The 15592-nt window shown below is 38.9% G+C and overlaps 1 protein-coding gene across 1 annotated transcript in view; it reads left to right on the plus strand.

Moving 5' to 3' along the window:
- Positions 1–15191, plus strand: part of SCGN (secretagogin, EF-hand calcium binding protein) — a 49561-nt gene extending 34370 nt beyond the window's left edge. Inside the window, exons 8-11 of the mRNA XM_054491999.2 lie at positions 2558–2603; positions 2859–2918; positions 4444–4512; positions 14612–15191. Coding sequence (XP_054347974.1) covers positions 2558–2603; positions 2859–2918; positions 4444–4512; positions 14612–14740 — 304 coding nt within the window. The 3' untranslated portion in view covers positions 14741–15191. The remainder of the gene's footprint in view (positions 1–2557; positions 2604–2858; positions 2919–4443; positions 4513–14611) is intronic.
- The last annotated feature ends 401 nt before the right edge of the window (positions 15192–15592 follow it).

Raw genomic sequence — 15592 nt, forward strand, 5'->3', positions numbered from 1 at the left:
GAGAGTCGTGTTTTCATTTTCTTGATGATGTCCTTTGAAGCACAAATGTTTTTAATTCTCAGGAAGTCCAATTTGTCTATTTTTTTTGGTTGTTTGTGTTTTAGATGTCATATCTAGGAAGCCATTGCCAAAATCCAAGCTCATGAAGATTTACCCCTTTGTTTCCTTCTAAGAGTTATATAAACTATAAAGTTTCTGTTTTATGTAAATCCTTTTCATGTTAATTGTTTAATACAGTGTAAGGTGGGGGCACAATTTCATTATTTTGCATGTAGATATCTACTTGTTCCAACACCATTTCTTGAATATTTTTCCTTACTGAATGGTCTTGGCACCCTTTCTGAAAATCAGTTGACCATATGTATGGGTTTATTTCTGTACTCTCAATTCTATTCCATTTATCTACATATCTGTCCTTATGCCAATATCACACTATCTTGATTCTGTAGATTTGCAGGCAAATTTTGAAATAAAAAATGTGAGTCCTCAAACTTTGTTCCTCTTTTTCAAGACTGTTTTGGCTATCCTGGTTCATTTGCATATTCACATTAATTTTAGGACCAGATTGTCAATTTCCGCAAAAAAACCAATTCAGATTTTGATGAGGATTGTTTTGAATCTGCAGATCAATTTGGGGAGTGTTGTCTCCTTAAAAATATTAAGTCTCCCAGTGTATGAACATGGGATATTTTTTCATTTACTTAGCTCTTTAATTTCTTTCAACAATGTTTTGTAGTTTTCAGTCTACAAACTGAACCACTTTTGTTAAATTTATTAAATATTTTATTCTTTTTGATGCTATCATGAAATGATTAGTATTCTGAATTCCACTTTTGGACTGGCCATTGTTAATGTATAGAAATGTCATTGAATTTTTTATATTAATCTGGTATTCTGCCAACATGCTGGATTTGTGTATTAGCTCTAGTAGTTTTTTGTTGGATTCCTTAGGATTTTCTATATACAATATTGTATCATCTATAAAGAGATAGTTTTATTTCTTTCTATTCTGCCAATCTCTGCTTTTAATGGAGTATTTAATATGTGTATATTTAACGTGATTACTGAGAAGGGAGGATTTATATTTGCTATTTGTTTTCTTTTTGTCTTAAGCTTTTTTTAAATTCTTCTGTCCTTCCATTACTGCCTCCTGCATGTTAAACAGACATTTTCCAGTGTACTATTTTAATTCCCTCATTATTTCTTTTGCTATTTTTTTTGAGTTATTTTCTTAGTGGTTGTCTGCTAGATTACAATTAACACCTTAATTTAGATCAAATCTAATTGTGGATTAATAACAACTTAATTTCAATATTATACCCCAAATTTTACTTCTGTATAGTTCAAATGCCTTTCTCCTCCTTTCTGTTGTTAAAATTATATTTTTATATATCATGTGCTCCACAACATAGATTTTTAGTTATTGTTTTATGAAATTGTCACTTAAATCAGAAAGCAAAAAAGTTACACACAAAAAATACATTTATGCTGTATTTTATATTTGGTTATATATTTACCGCTCCTGGTGCTCTTTATTTTTTCATGTGGATTTAAGTTACTGTCTAGTGTCCTTTAATTTCAGCCTGAAGGACTCCCTTTAGTATTTCTTATAGGTCATGTTTCTGGTGTATTGATGATTTTTGTTGTTGTTTATTTGGTGACTTTTCTGAACTAATTCTATGAAGTCTATATTCTTTGTCAGGTGTGTCCACTGAAGTCTCTGTTAGGTTAGTTCAATGGTCAGTTCATAAATGGACAGAGATTTTCTAAAATGTCTTGAACCAGTAAGTCTCCCAGTCTCTTGCTAACGGGCTCTGTGTATGTGTTAGGGCAAGTTAAATGCTACGACAGTCATTGTTCTAACCAAGATTCACCTGTTTCGGAGGCCCGGTGTGGTGGCTCACGCCTGTAATCCCCGCACTTTGGGAGGCCGAGGCGGGCGGATCACGAGGTCAGGAGATCGAGACCATCCTGGCTAACACAGTGAAACCCCATCTCTACTAAAAATACAAAAAAATTAGCCGGGCCTGGTGGCGGGCGCCTGTAGTCCCAGCTACTTGGGAGGCTGAGGCAGGAGAATGGCGTGAACCCGGGAGGCCGAGCTTGCAGAGAGGCGAGATCGCACCACTGCACTCCAGCCTGGGCGACAGAGCGAGATTCTGTCTCAAAAAAAAAAAAAAAAAAGATTCAGCTGTTTTTTTCAGAATAAACACTCCCCAGATTGCTGCAAGACTTTAATTATTTTCCAGAGCTCTGGGAAAGTTATTTTGACTATTTTTTCCAGTTTTCTCATTGCTTTATGGAGGAGCGAATTTCCAGAAGCCCATTCTGTGCCATTTTCCACCAAGATGAACTTTTAAAAGTCTATGGTGACTACTAATCTCTACGAGTTTTTCCCAGTTAATTTCTTTTTTTTTGTGATGTAGAAAGTTCTGTCTTTCAAGTACCTATTCTGTTCTGCAGGAAATTGCCTGTACTTTCCACACACCAGGGCTATAAGTTTTCGTATAACTGAGAGCTGAACGATCCTTACGTGGATTTTTTTTTTTCTATTTAGGATTCTGGCTCTTCAGGAAAACTTCCTTCTCCAATTTAAAATGGATGTAAGTAGTGACATTTCTCTAGATGGGTTTATGTCATTGCTGTTTCTCTACGGATTTGAGCAGGAAAGAAGAAAGGAAGGCATCTATTTGCCCTACTTTTTAACTTATTTAGAAAACAGACAAGGCTCAGCATGGAATCAAGGGATCTTAAAGGTTGTTGACTCAAAGTTTACAAAATTTGCCCAGGACTCTGGAAGAATTGTACAGCTGAATTGTCACATTGCTGAACTGACATAATGTTTTTTCCTTACACAGGCTTGTTCTGCTGAAGAAAGGAAAAGGGACTTTGAGAAAATCTTTGCCTACTATGATGTTGTAAGTGTGCCTCTTTATACTGTGCTGGCCATCTTTGAGTAGGAAACTTATTTAACCCCTATGTGGAGCCATCTTACCCACAGACCCTAAACTTACATGATGAATACCAATCCCATCTGTGTGTTCTAGGTCAAGATACTCTCAAGTTCTCTAGACCTTCTGAGAATAAAGTAAAAATAGCCAAAGGAGTACACATGGTTGAGAAGAGAAAAAAATGACTTTTTTTTTTTTGGCTCCTTGGGCCTAAACTATAAGTTTTCTCCCTCTTGTAGGACTAAGAGTTCGTTTATAATATCATGCACAAAAACATACAACCCTCCCACCCAATATTCAACCCAAAGAAATAGAGGAAAATTCATACCTATTTCTCATAAAAACTATTTTTTCTTGTAGAACCAATTATTTGATGAAAAGGGGAGAATATAAAAATTATAAGTACAAAGTATGGCAAAGAGATTGAATTTCCTAAGGACATGATAGTATGATGTAAGAAGGAAGAAAAGTAGAAAAGCAGAAAAAATGTTGGGAAAGGTTGTAAAGATGTTTCCCTGAAACTAATCAGACTAGATAATTATGTGTCATGTTCTGAGCAGAAAACAGTATCACCTGGGAGAGGCAGTCTAGCATAGAGGTGGTTAAACACGTGGCTTCTGTGACCAATTACCTAGGTTTGAATCATGGCTTATTACCTATGCGACCTTGGGCAGGTTCCTTAGCCTCCCTGTGCTTTGTTTTCCTTATTTGTAAAATTAGGGTGATAAGGATAATAATATCTACCTTCTGGGGATGTTATGAGAATTAAATGAATTCAGGTTTATAAAGCTTTTATGAGAGTGCCTGACAAGTACTATATAAGTGTTTGGTAAATACACTAAGGGAATGGAATTTTTAAAATAATATGTTAAAGGCTCAGGATTAAGAAATCACAAAAAGAGTAGATGAGTTATTATAGTGGAACTTTAGAGAAGAAACAAATATTTTAATATGTATTGTATTTTATAGATGTTCATATTTGCATGTGTTATAAAATGGTTAGAGAAAAATAAAGGGTCTCATGTACAGACCAAATGATAATTCTAACATGTCCATTCAATGTAGTCTCCCTGGATTTAAAATAAATATTTTAATAATCACCATATCATTGCCAAATTATAGGGCAAAATAAAAATGTTTCAATCTATACCTCAAAGGCTTAATATTAGGTACAATTAACACTTATCTGAACTGAAGCCTAGGACCTGGGAAGCCAACGAAGGCAATATATGTCATACGACTGCAATCTGCAAAAGCCGAGGAACTCAAAAGTATGATTTCTCATTTGGTTACATGGAGCTGTTTTCAATGAGTTATTTTAATTCATGTGGAACATTCGTGTCCTGCATGGAGAACATAAATTGGAACATGCCACTTCTAAATCTATTTGCAGCCACAGAAGAATACTGATACAGTTTATTTATTTAATTTATTCCTTTGCTTTTTGACTTAAGAAAGTGATATTTGGGCAATTGGATCTTTTCTTTTTCAGAGTAAAACAGGAGCCCTGGAAGGCCCAGAAGTGGATGGGTTTGTCAAAGACATGATGGAGCTTGTCCAGGTGAGTGCACGTTTTTCTTCTTATGAACTGGGGTTGTTGTTTTGATTGATTCCATTGTTTATTTGTGGGAATCAGTGAGACTGAAGGTTAATGTCAAAGATAAAATCTAGGGATGTAGTTTATTTAATAACCTTTGAATTGCTATGAAACCCAACAAACCTCCCTCGCTTTCTTAAGATTGTAGTTTAAATTACATGAAGCTATCATGCAAGTATGTTTTTACCATCATTTAAAGGCCATCTATTTTACCAAAGGAGCACAGTGCCACTGAATATCTTTCTGTTCTATTTTTTGGTTACAGAAAGTCCCTCTTCCCCTTAGACTTGGTTATTAGAATAACTAAAACATTTAATTGAATTTCATGTAATAAAACTTATCTTCAGAATTCTATTTTTTTTTTTAACTAAGAGGTTTCTCTAATACCTAGCCTAAGATGGTTATTTATCGGTTAACACATTGCTGAGGTTGGGGCAGATGAAATTTAGATTATATTTACATCACACAGCTGTTTTATGTAGGACAGACAATGTTTAAAAAACCTTCGAGGTCCTGTTGAACTGTATTGACCAGCTACATGATCCAGTTAAGCAGATCATTTCCAGTTCTTCCTTTTCCATGGGATTGTGTAAACAATGAATTTAGTAGTCTTGTATCCTTAGGGATTTTTTGAGGTTTGTTCAGAACACAATGATTGTGTTCTGGTCAGCCCAAATAGCAAAAAATTAGAGTAGCAATTATGAACTGTTTGTGGAGTTCCAGACTTCTTTGAAAATCAGATTAACACTATGGAGCCTTGCAGCTGAAAAATGTGCAAATATCAATTTTTGCATGAATCTCCAGGAAGTTTGTGTACTGTAATAAGAGCAGGCATGGATAAAAGCCTTTCTGACATCTAATCAGCCTGATGAGACGTCTTCTGTGATTCCTTTCTTTTGTTATTCTCATCCCAATGGGTCCCTTGCCTCTTCTTTTCCTCGTTCACTTGTTGCTTCTGTTGGAGATTTCACAGGCATTTGCACAGCCAGAATAACTGATGAGTATTGGTGTGGTATTGCTTTTTCTATTGATTGCTAGAGGAAAATCCCATTTCACTAATTATCTACTTAATGTCAGAATGGCTTCTGTAATAGAAACTGAGCAATTATCTATGGGATATTAAAGTTGCATGGCAGCATTTGCTAAATTAGAGTTTTAATTTGCTTTTGAGAGAATGAATGGGATAGTCAGTCTGTTTTTGAGAGCTGCCTGGCCTCTTATGCATTGGAGCCAGGGGCAGTGACTGCCTGAGTGTAGAGCCTGGGGGCTTTGGAACCTTACAGCACTCTACCCCACCACCCCCCACAGAGGTTTTGGCCTTCTTCTCTTCCATGGCCCACACATACAGCCCAGCTGTGAGTGTGGATGCAGAGTCACAGTGAGCAATCAGTCATTAACCAAATCAACCTCCCTTCTTCTTTGCTCCCCCTTTTCTTTAGTCCCAAACTTGTGGGAAAAAATTTTTTCTCAGGTCAGAGGTGTCATTTGTTGCTGACAACAGTCTTGTGGCATCCCACATCTTCGCCAGGCTGTGGGAGGCAGCTGGGCTTGGCTGAGGGATTAAGCTCTGTTTGAATCAGAATACACCCGATTTACAGAATTTGAAGGGGTGGTTTCCAGAGGGGCTGCCTTGGTTGGGGGTGGCTGCTGCTCCTCCTCTTTGGTAACCTCATTTTGATTCTCTTCCCTTCTTTCTCTTTTCCCTCACTATGAAAAGAACTGATTGGAATTTTTTTTTGTAGATGAGGCTGTGTAAAATGGGAGACAGTGCTTCGGACTGTGACAGATCTGAGCTTTAATTCCAGATCAGCCATTTATGAACTGTATGTGTGTGGGCAAGTTACTCAATCTCTCTGATACTTGTCTCCTCATCCATTATATGGGCACAACAATATTTACTTCCCAAGGTTGTGTGCTGACTAGAAATAACATAAACACTGATCACAGTCCCTGGGATATCAAATGATTTCCAAAAGTAATAGTCTTTATTATTTTATTAGAACAAAGCGGCTGGGCGCGGTGGCTCACGCCTGTAATCGCAGCACTTTGGGAGGCAGAGGCAGGCGGATCACGAGGTCAGGAGATCGAGAATATCCTGGCTAATGCGGTGAAACCCCGTCTCTACTAAAAATGCAAAAAATTAGCTGGGCGTGGTGGTGGGCGCCTGTAGTCCCAGCTACTCAGGAGGCTGAGGCAGGAGAACGGTGTGAACCTGGGAGGCGGAGCTTGCAGTGAGCCAAGATGGGGCCCCTGCACTCCAGCCTGGGCGACAGAGCAAGACTCCGTCTCAAAAAAAAAAAAAAAAAAAAAGGAACAAAGCTGCTGTAATCTTTGGAGTACATTTCTGAGAATAGTTAGCATTTGAAAGAGAATTTCATAAAAGGAATCATCTGCTCAAAGCATGGCTATGCCATTCTATTGGATAATCCTGTCCGAAACAATAACGTAAAAAAAGCCAGTGCAAAAGAAAACATCTAAAAGATAGGTATGATTATGTCAGATGGCAATTAACTAACATATTTTAGAATGCATAGCTTGAAAATTTTTGCTTCCTTTCTGATTATAAAATTATCTCTGCATACTATAGAAAAATGTTGAAAATAAAGGCAAGTAAAAGTTAAGAAGCTGATGAGAATTCAAGCTAAGAATTCGGATTCTAGGCTGACCCCCTGGGGTTCCAGGTCTGATTTTACCACTCCCTGCCAATGAGACCTTGGGCAAGTCATTTTGCATCTCCAAACCACAGTTTCCTCATCTGGAAGATGGAAATTGTCATAGATCCTACTTCCATAAAGTTGTCATGAAGATTACAGGAGGAAAATCTGTATAAGGCAATTAATATTGTGCTACTTCACTAATTAATACCATGGTAATAAATTATTACTAAAAACTCAAAAAATATTAGCTATATCACATGTTGATCTGGAAAGTGATATAGCTCTCATAACTTCAGTGACTATGATCATTGCTATTTCCATATGATTTTTCTAAGAGAAAGCCCAGATATCTATCAGCAGTAATTTTGCTGTATCCCTTCTTAAAAAATCATGATTTTTGAATCTGGATAATCTTAATAATCTTCAATAACTCTGCCTTTCAATTGTCATTGAGTTTGGCAATGGTTTCCAAAGGCCAGTAGGAGGAGATAGAAGTAAAATCCAAACCAACAACATAGCAGACAAGACACTTTTTCCAGAGAAAATGAAAGAGATGGGAAAAATACTAGACCATGCAAAAAATTAATTGGAAGCAGAGATCAGCCTTGTTCTTCAGTGGATTTATATCACCTTATATCACCTCTATGGGAAGATGAAGATACTCGCCCCTTTTTGCCTCTCTGTTTCTGCAGAGCTGCTGGGGCAGCACAAAGGCACCTCTCAGTGTAAGCACCAGCCAATTTGAGACAGAGCTAGTTCCTAGGGACCAAGTCAGACTATGGTCAGTAATTCAAAAGGAATTTATTGGGATTCTCCAGATGATTTGTTGAGCTAAAACATATGTACACAGTGATAATTGAAGGTGCATATCTTTACTGTGTCTTTCCTAGTCTTTACTGGATCTTCCTTAGTCTTCTAGGTTTCTTTAAAAATACTCGCCATATAATTTGTATGCTGTAGTCAAAGGATGACCAGTAGTTGAATTTCACATTTCTTGGCTTTATAAACATAGTCTTTCCTGTGACTTTTTTCTTTATTTTCATTTTATATAAAAGGGCCATGGGAGAAGTAAACAAATCAGTATTTGGAATTTATTTTAAAAGAAACTATCAGAGAGCATATACCATGGGGTCAGCAGGAAGCTGGCCCAGTTACAAAGTCTGGGTCAGGATTTTTGGTGTTTGCAGTAATAACTCTGAAGTAAGCTTATCTTATAGTCTTCTAATTCTTGGACAATCATATATGATGCATATGTTGACTTTACATGAACAAGATTATTTGGTTATCAAAACACCCCATTCCCCAAGCTCTGAAAAATGGCACCCAAGTCTTTCCTCTGTCAATCTGATAAGATAGCAGGTCCTTGAGGAATAAACATGATTTCTTTTTTTCCAACGAATGTATTGAGATATGATTGACACTTAAAAAAGCACTGTGTATACTTAATGTATACAATTTGATGCATTTGGAGGTAAGTATACGCCCATGAAACCATCATCATGATCAATGACAAAAACATCCATCACCTGCAAGCATTTCTCTAGCCACCCCCCTCCACCGTTTTTTGTCTTTTTGTTTTGCTTTGTTTTCTTTTATGTCAAGAACACTTAACATAACATTTACCCTCATAGCAAATGTCCAAGTATACAATACAATACAATACAATATTGTTAATCATATGCACAATAATTTCTGTACAAGATTTTTGTTTGTTTGCTTTTGAGACAGAATCTCACTCTGTTGCCCAGGCTGGAGTGCAATGGTGCGATCTCAGCTCACTGCAACCTCCGCCTCCTGGGTTCATGTGATTCTCCTGCCTCAGCCTCCTGAGTAGCTGGGAATCACAGGTGCATGCCACCACACCCAGCTAATTTTTGTATTTTTAGTAGAGATGGTGTTTCACCATGTTGGCCAGACTTGTCTCAAATTCCTGACCTCAAGTGATCTGCCCACCTTGGCCTCCCAAAATGCTGGTATTGCAGGCATGAGCCACTCCGCCTGGCCTACAAAACTTTTTAACAGCCCATAGCTCACTCAGAGCAGCATAAAAATCAACACAAGAATCTACAGCTTAAATTAGAAAGTAGAATGGCAAGAAATTCCAGATCTCCCAAGAGAAGGTGGAAATGTGAACAGTAACATCGGAAGCCAAATAAATTGGCTGCCGGAAGTGACACCAATTTATTTGGAAGCCAAATAAATTGGCTGCCTGGAAGTGATGGGTGTTCCTGCCCACAGGCCTCCCTAAAGTTCTTTCTTTTCCTTGATGGACACCCCATTTGCTTTTTCTCTGCTATTGACAGGAAGATGATTGGCAAGAGGGGACAATACCTCTTGTTATTGATAGATTGAATAAAGAATTGAATCTAACATGTGCCTCTCTAAAGAGCTAGCCCTTAGCAAAAATGTTTCTTTTCACTTTTAAATTGTAAAAATGATACGTGTATCATAGAGAAATCAGAAAACAGAAACCAGAAAAAACAGAAGCATAACCTCTATGTTCTAACAGACTGACTGTGAACTGATTTTCTCCTATGTATGTTTTTATATGGTTGAGATTACAGTGAATAATAGACATTACAATATCATAGTATATTATATATAATATAGAGTATACTATATATAGCCTATTATAGAATAATATTAATAGTCATTCAGTAACCACATAATATTTCACCTGTGGTTAGATCATAATTTACTTAAACATTCCCCTATTACTAATAATTTAGATGGTTTCCCATGTCTGCGATTCAAAACAATAATGCAATAATATCCTTGTACAAAAATCTTTCTCTGTATTTGGCCTTGTCCCGGGAATAAAATTACTAAATCAAGTGGTTTGCGTGCTTTAGAATTCCTGGGATCCATTGTCAAGTTTTAGCAAACATCTGAAGAACGAGCAGGTGTGCTTTCCCATTTCCTTCTTCAACGTCCTTTCCTCCAACCGGACTTTTCTTCCCCTCACTACCCAGAAAGTTGCTGATGACTTCATTTTGACCTAGCTTTGTCTATCAAGGAAGATAGCATTCTAGTATATATACTATATGTTTTCGCACTATTATGTTAGGGACTTAACGTGCTGCCATCTCTTGGGTGATGAAAAACTTTGAAAAGAGAGGATAGGTGGCAAGGAGAAGAAAATATAATCCCAAAGAGTGAATATCTAACAAAAGAATGTCTGGGGTGGTGGAAACTAGCGATGGGAAGAAAGTTGAAAGATTGAAGTGGTTCTTCCAGGAGCTTCTCAAATTAAAGCACTGCTGGGTGCACCACTCTCTAGGAGACTTCCCAGTGTCTGAGCAGACATTTCCATTTGCCTAGTAAACTGATCCTAAAGGAACATCAATGTAATTTCTTATTTTCATTTTAAAAAGCAATGGCAGGTGATAATTTGTAAACAAGCAGAGGCTTGTTGGTAGAGACCTGGACAGATATCTTAAGCAATAATGTCTTAACTTCTGCCTGTCACCTCAATGTTTTCAAACACCAGTGTGGCCAATAAATAGCAAACTGGAGACAGAAAACATGTTGTAATTTTGCATGGTTAGAGAATAAGTTTCTGGTTAATTAAATATTTTGATTGGTAGATAATTATTTTAAGTGGATTACAATAAAATGCACTTACCATCCGTGAAACTCTAATTCAGTTCCTCTAGTGGTCAGAATATGATCCTGTGTTGGAGTCATGATGACTCTAGGATAGAGATTTGTGGAGCGCTGGTTAACAGAAGGCTTGGATATGAACTTTAATTATTTTAAGAGCATTGGAATGTACAGGAAAGGATAGGTATATGACAAAAACAGGAGGCTGCATTTGAGGATAGTCATGCACTAATTTCATATATATAATTGAGCACCTACTACGGGCAAGAATTGGGAAGAGAAGGCCAGCCCCAAAGTTCCCCCTATTGCCAGGATTAAAGGGAGACAGGTCAGCATTTTTCAATCAATTTTATTTCAGATCCACTCTCACACTGTCCTATGAGATGAAAGAGGAAAAAGTTACATTTTTACATAAAAGATTATGATACAGTGTAGTGATAAAAAATATACACTTTTGGACCTGACTGCCTGGATTTGTATCTTGGTTCTGACATGTGTCAGCTGTGTGACAGTGGGCAAGTTAATTAACTTCTCTGTGCTTTAGTTTACTCATCTATAAATTAATGATGAAAGTAGATACAACCTCTTAGGGTTGTTCTGAAGATTAGAGTTAATATATTTAGAGCTCTTACCTCAGGAACCTATCTGCACTTATATTAGTCACTTGTTATAAAAACTGTTGTTAAGACTGAGGCTCTAAAGGTTTCTGGTGATTTGTCTTCAGTGACACGTGCATTTTTGAGCTGTGGCATTTAGGTCTCCTGACTCATATTGAGTTGCCCAATATTGAAAACATAACTCAAAAGGTCCAAAGGACTTCCTTTACATACATCCACATCCATTCCCACATCTCCTAACACACATGCATTCATACACCAAAAATATTTTCTACTCACTTGAAGGAAATAATTACTATGGTGGGAAACAAAGTCCATTATTCTTCAATTAGAAAACAAAACAAAACAAAAACAAACTTAGAATAGTTTGAATGAGGTAAATACATTGGCAAATTAATTCACACTAATGTGTAAATGACTACCACCTGAGTATTTTCTAATAACAGGATTTGCCAAAAGGATCCTGGGGCCGTTTAGTGGAGAAAAGTTTTACCAACAAGTCACTGAAGATGCTGAAAAGCAAACATCCCCACATTGCACTGTACAACAAATGAACTCCCACCAGGGGGTCTCAGAATGCAGCCTGCTGTTTTCAGGACCTCTGAGCCACATTTCCTTGGGCCACATCTATACTTGCCTGGTACTGGCAGAGAACTACAAGAGAACCTATTGACAAGGTCGAGTTACATTGTAGCCTCAGAGTCTAATCATTCAGGCCACTCTCCACAGAAGAGTGAAGTTGATCAAGTTTATCTTCTGGTCCAAGACTTTCAGCTCCTGATATCTCTCTGAATACCAGCCCTACTCTGGTGTTTATTTTTCCTGCTCTGCCATCTGGCTTCCAATTTCTGTTGCTCTTTCCTCCTTCCTCCTATTTTAAACCTGCTATCAGTAATAGATTTGGTGTCAGTCATTCACCCCATGGGACAGTGCAAATTAACGAGTCTTAATGTGGCTCGGCTAGTTAAGGAACAATTTCTTTTTCTTCCCCTACTGATGATGTTTTTAGTGATTTTGTTTTTGGAAGTGAGAAAATCTTGGGGCAGGGTTGGGTAATGGAGAGTGCTTCCCAGAGCCCCTGAAATCAAACCTGTGGGTCATTGCCTTCTCTGTTCACTCATAAAACTACTCCAGTAATCAAGGGGCTTGGAAATTTGACTAAATTTGTGTTTTGTTTTTCTCTCTGTACATTGACTTTTAAATTTAGATTTGTGAACAAAAGTTTTCTGAAAAGGAATTTCATGGAAAGGCTTTATTCCCGTTAATAGTTTGAAAACGGGGCTGGGCACAATGCCTCAGGCCTCTAATCCCAGCACTTTGGGAGGCCGAGGCGGGTGTGTCATCTCAGGTCAGGAGTTTAAGACCAGCCTGGCCAACATGGTGAAATCCCGTCTCTACTAAAAAAATACAAAATTAGCCGGGTGTTGTGGTGGGCACCTGTAATCCCAGCTACTTGGGAGGCTGAGGCTGGAGAGTCGCTTGAACCTGGGAGGCGGAGGTTGCGATGAGCTGAGATGGCACCACTGCACTCCAGCTTGGCGACAAGAGTGAAACTCCGTCTCAAAAAAAAAAGAAAGAAAAGAAAACGGGAAAATGGAGGACACACTTTTCAGTGTAAACCAGGGTGCAGAGAACAAAAGGGGGTTTGGATTTTACAGAATCAGTGCCCACTCACGTTGCCAGTTAGTTCTGTTTATGCAAATAAAGGATTCAAACTTGCTTAGTTCTGATTGGTTGTCGGAGCCAAGTTCTGATGGTCAATAGAGCTGAGCCCTGATTGGTTAATTTAACTGAGTTCTGATTGGTTTGTTCGGGTGAGCTCTGAAAGCCCTAAAATGAAAAAGGTGCTGGTTTCCAGGGAACTTGAGTAAGCTGTCATCTCTAGTCAAAAAAGGGCCACTTGGATATATTTTAAATTTAGGGCCAGTGGCCAGGCACGGTGGCTCACTCCTGTAATCCTAGCACTTTGGGAGGCCAAGATGGGCGGATCACCTGGGGTCAGGAGTTCAAGACCAGCCTGGCCAACATGGTGAAACCCTATCTCTACTAAAATACAAAAATTAGCCGGGCATGATGGTGGGTGACTGTAAGCCCAGATACTCGGGAAGCTGAGATGGGAGAATCACTTGAACGCGGGAGACGGTGGTTGCAGTGAGCCGAGATCACTGCCACTGCACTCCAGCCTGGGAGGCTGAGACTTCGTCTCAAAAAAAAAAAAAAAAAAAAAAAAATTTAGGGCCAGTAAGCCACATGAGATCCATTTTGAAGGATGGGCTCTTTGATTTTGACATTTATTCACAGATGCATCAGCACACATGTAGTTTCATTAGACCAGCCTTTTCTCCATGAGAATGGTATGAAATTTTGCAGTGAGCACTCAATTGGAATCAGAGGACTATTGAGGACTGTCTCCAATTGTCAGAGGACTGTTGGACTATTCTTGGGCTCAAAAATGCTGCCACAACTTTCCAGCTTGGCAGGAAGCTTAAGCTTTCTCTGCACCTCTGTTTCATAATTTGTAAAAGAGGTGGGATTGTTTACTTCCCAGCATTATTGTGAAGCTTAAATGAAATAACCTATGGAGAATCAATTTGTTAAAGCATTCCTCACTTTTGCAGGCCTTTGAAGTTGAAGTAAAAAACTTTTCCTAGCTAACATGTATCACATTTCTAGCTAACATTCTTTCTTGCCCCCTAACATATCCCTTGGAGTAAATATTACATCCCTAGCTCAACCACATGTTTTAAATTTACATTCAGTATAACCATTTTTTTTTAAACCAGAGGCACAAAAATCTCCTACAGGGAGATAATGAAATGTGTCTTCTCTCATCAGCGCAGCAAGGCAGAAATTTATGATCATAATTCCCTACTTTGAGGCAAAGTATCTTTACTATGGTTGCTAATAAGGCAGTCTTTCTCTAAGAACTGCAGGGAAGTGATGTGGAAGTAAAGGTTTTTTGGCCTGAAGGGACATGCTGAGAAATGAAGCTGTTGGCAGAAAACTTATCCTTGGCAGCATTTGGTGGGATGAGGCGATAGACTCATTCCCTCACTCCCTGTGGCCTGTCTCCTTCAAGGCAGGACACCCTAAGCTTAGGGAGCATCAGAGAGGGTGTTAAAAGGTGGGAAAAGGGTGGGAACACCATTGGCTTGCCTGTTAACATGTTACTTTTGTTGCCCTCAGCCCAGCATCAGCGGGGTGGACCTTGATAAGTTCCGCGAGATTCTCTTGCGTCACTGCGACGTGAACAAGGATGGAAAAATTCAGAAGTCTGAGCTGGCTTTGTGTCTTGGGCTGAAAATCAACCCATAATCCCAGACTGCTTTGCCTTTTGCCCTTACTATGTTTCTGTGCTCTTGCTGGTAGAATTGTATCTGTGCATTGCTGCTGGGGACACAGTGGGCAAACTCACAAATGGTGTGCTATTCTTGGGCAAGAGGAGGGAGGCTAGGGCCTTCCTCCCACCGGCATGATCTATCCCTGCCTCACCGAAAGCCCCTGTGTAGTGTCTGTGTTGTTTTCCCCTTGAGTCTGGGCTTTCCTATCCTCCCAAACACTCAGCTCCCCTGTTAGTTGGCTCTGCCTGTCCTTCCCCAGTCACCAGGGTTGGGGGGACAGGGACAGCTGAGTGCATTCATTTTGTGCTTTTCTTGTAGGCTTTCTGCTTAGTCTGAAAGGTGTGTGGCATTCATGGCAATTCTGTAACTTCAACATAGATTTGTGTGTGTGTGTGTGTAAATAAATCTGCAATTGGAAACAAAAATGTGCTGGTAATTGCTTTTGTCTTGTGACCTTTGAAATGTTCTACCTGATGGTTTGACTAACAAACCCCTTATCTAATGGGGATCGGGGGAAGGGTAGAGAAGGAGAGTGAAGGGCAATATCTTAAAAGAAATCCACACCACCAGTCCTTCTATAGTTCTCACATGCCCTCACTAGGGCTGACTTCCTGGTGAGCTGGCATTAAAGTGAGAGCTGCCAATAATCACTTTTTATTGGAAGGAGGAGACCAGAACACTCATCCTGGACTGGGTTTTGTTCTTAAGTGCTTGGTGAGCTCATATGGCTAGGCAGGTAGAAATAGAGAAGAAATATGAAGAAAATGTTTCCCAAGTAACCCAGGCTCCCCTCTCCATCCCTTCCTTTTCCAACAGTGCTCCCCAG

Source organism: Pongo pygmaeus, chromosome 5 (assembly GCF_028885625.2).
Source record: "Pongo pygmaeus isolate AG05252 chromosome 5, NHGRI_mPonPyg2-v2.0_pri, whole genome shotgun sequence".
Taxonomy (NCBI): Eukaryota; Metazoa; Chordata; class Mammalia; order Primates; family Hominidae; genus Pongo; species Pongo pygmaeus.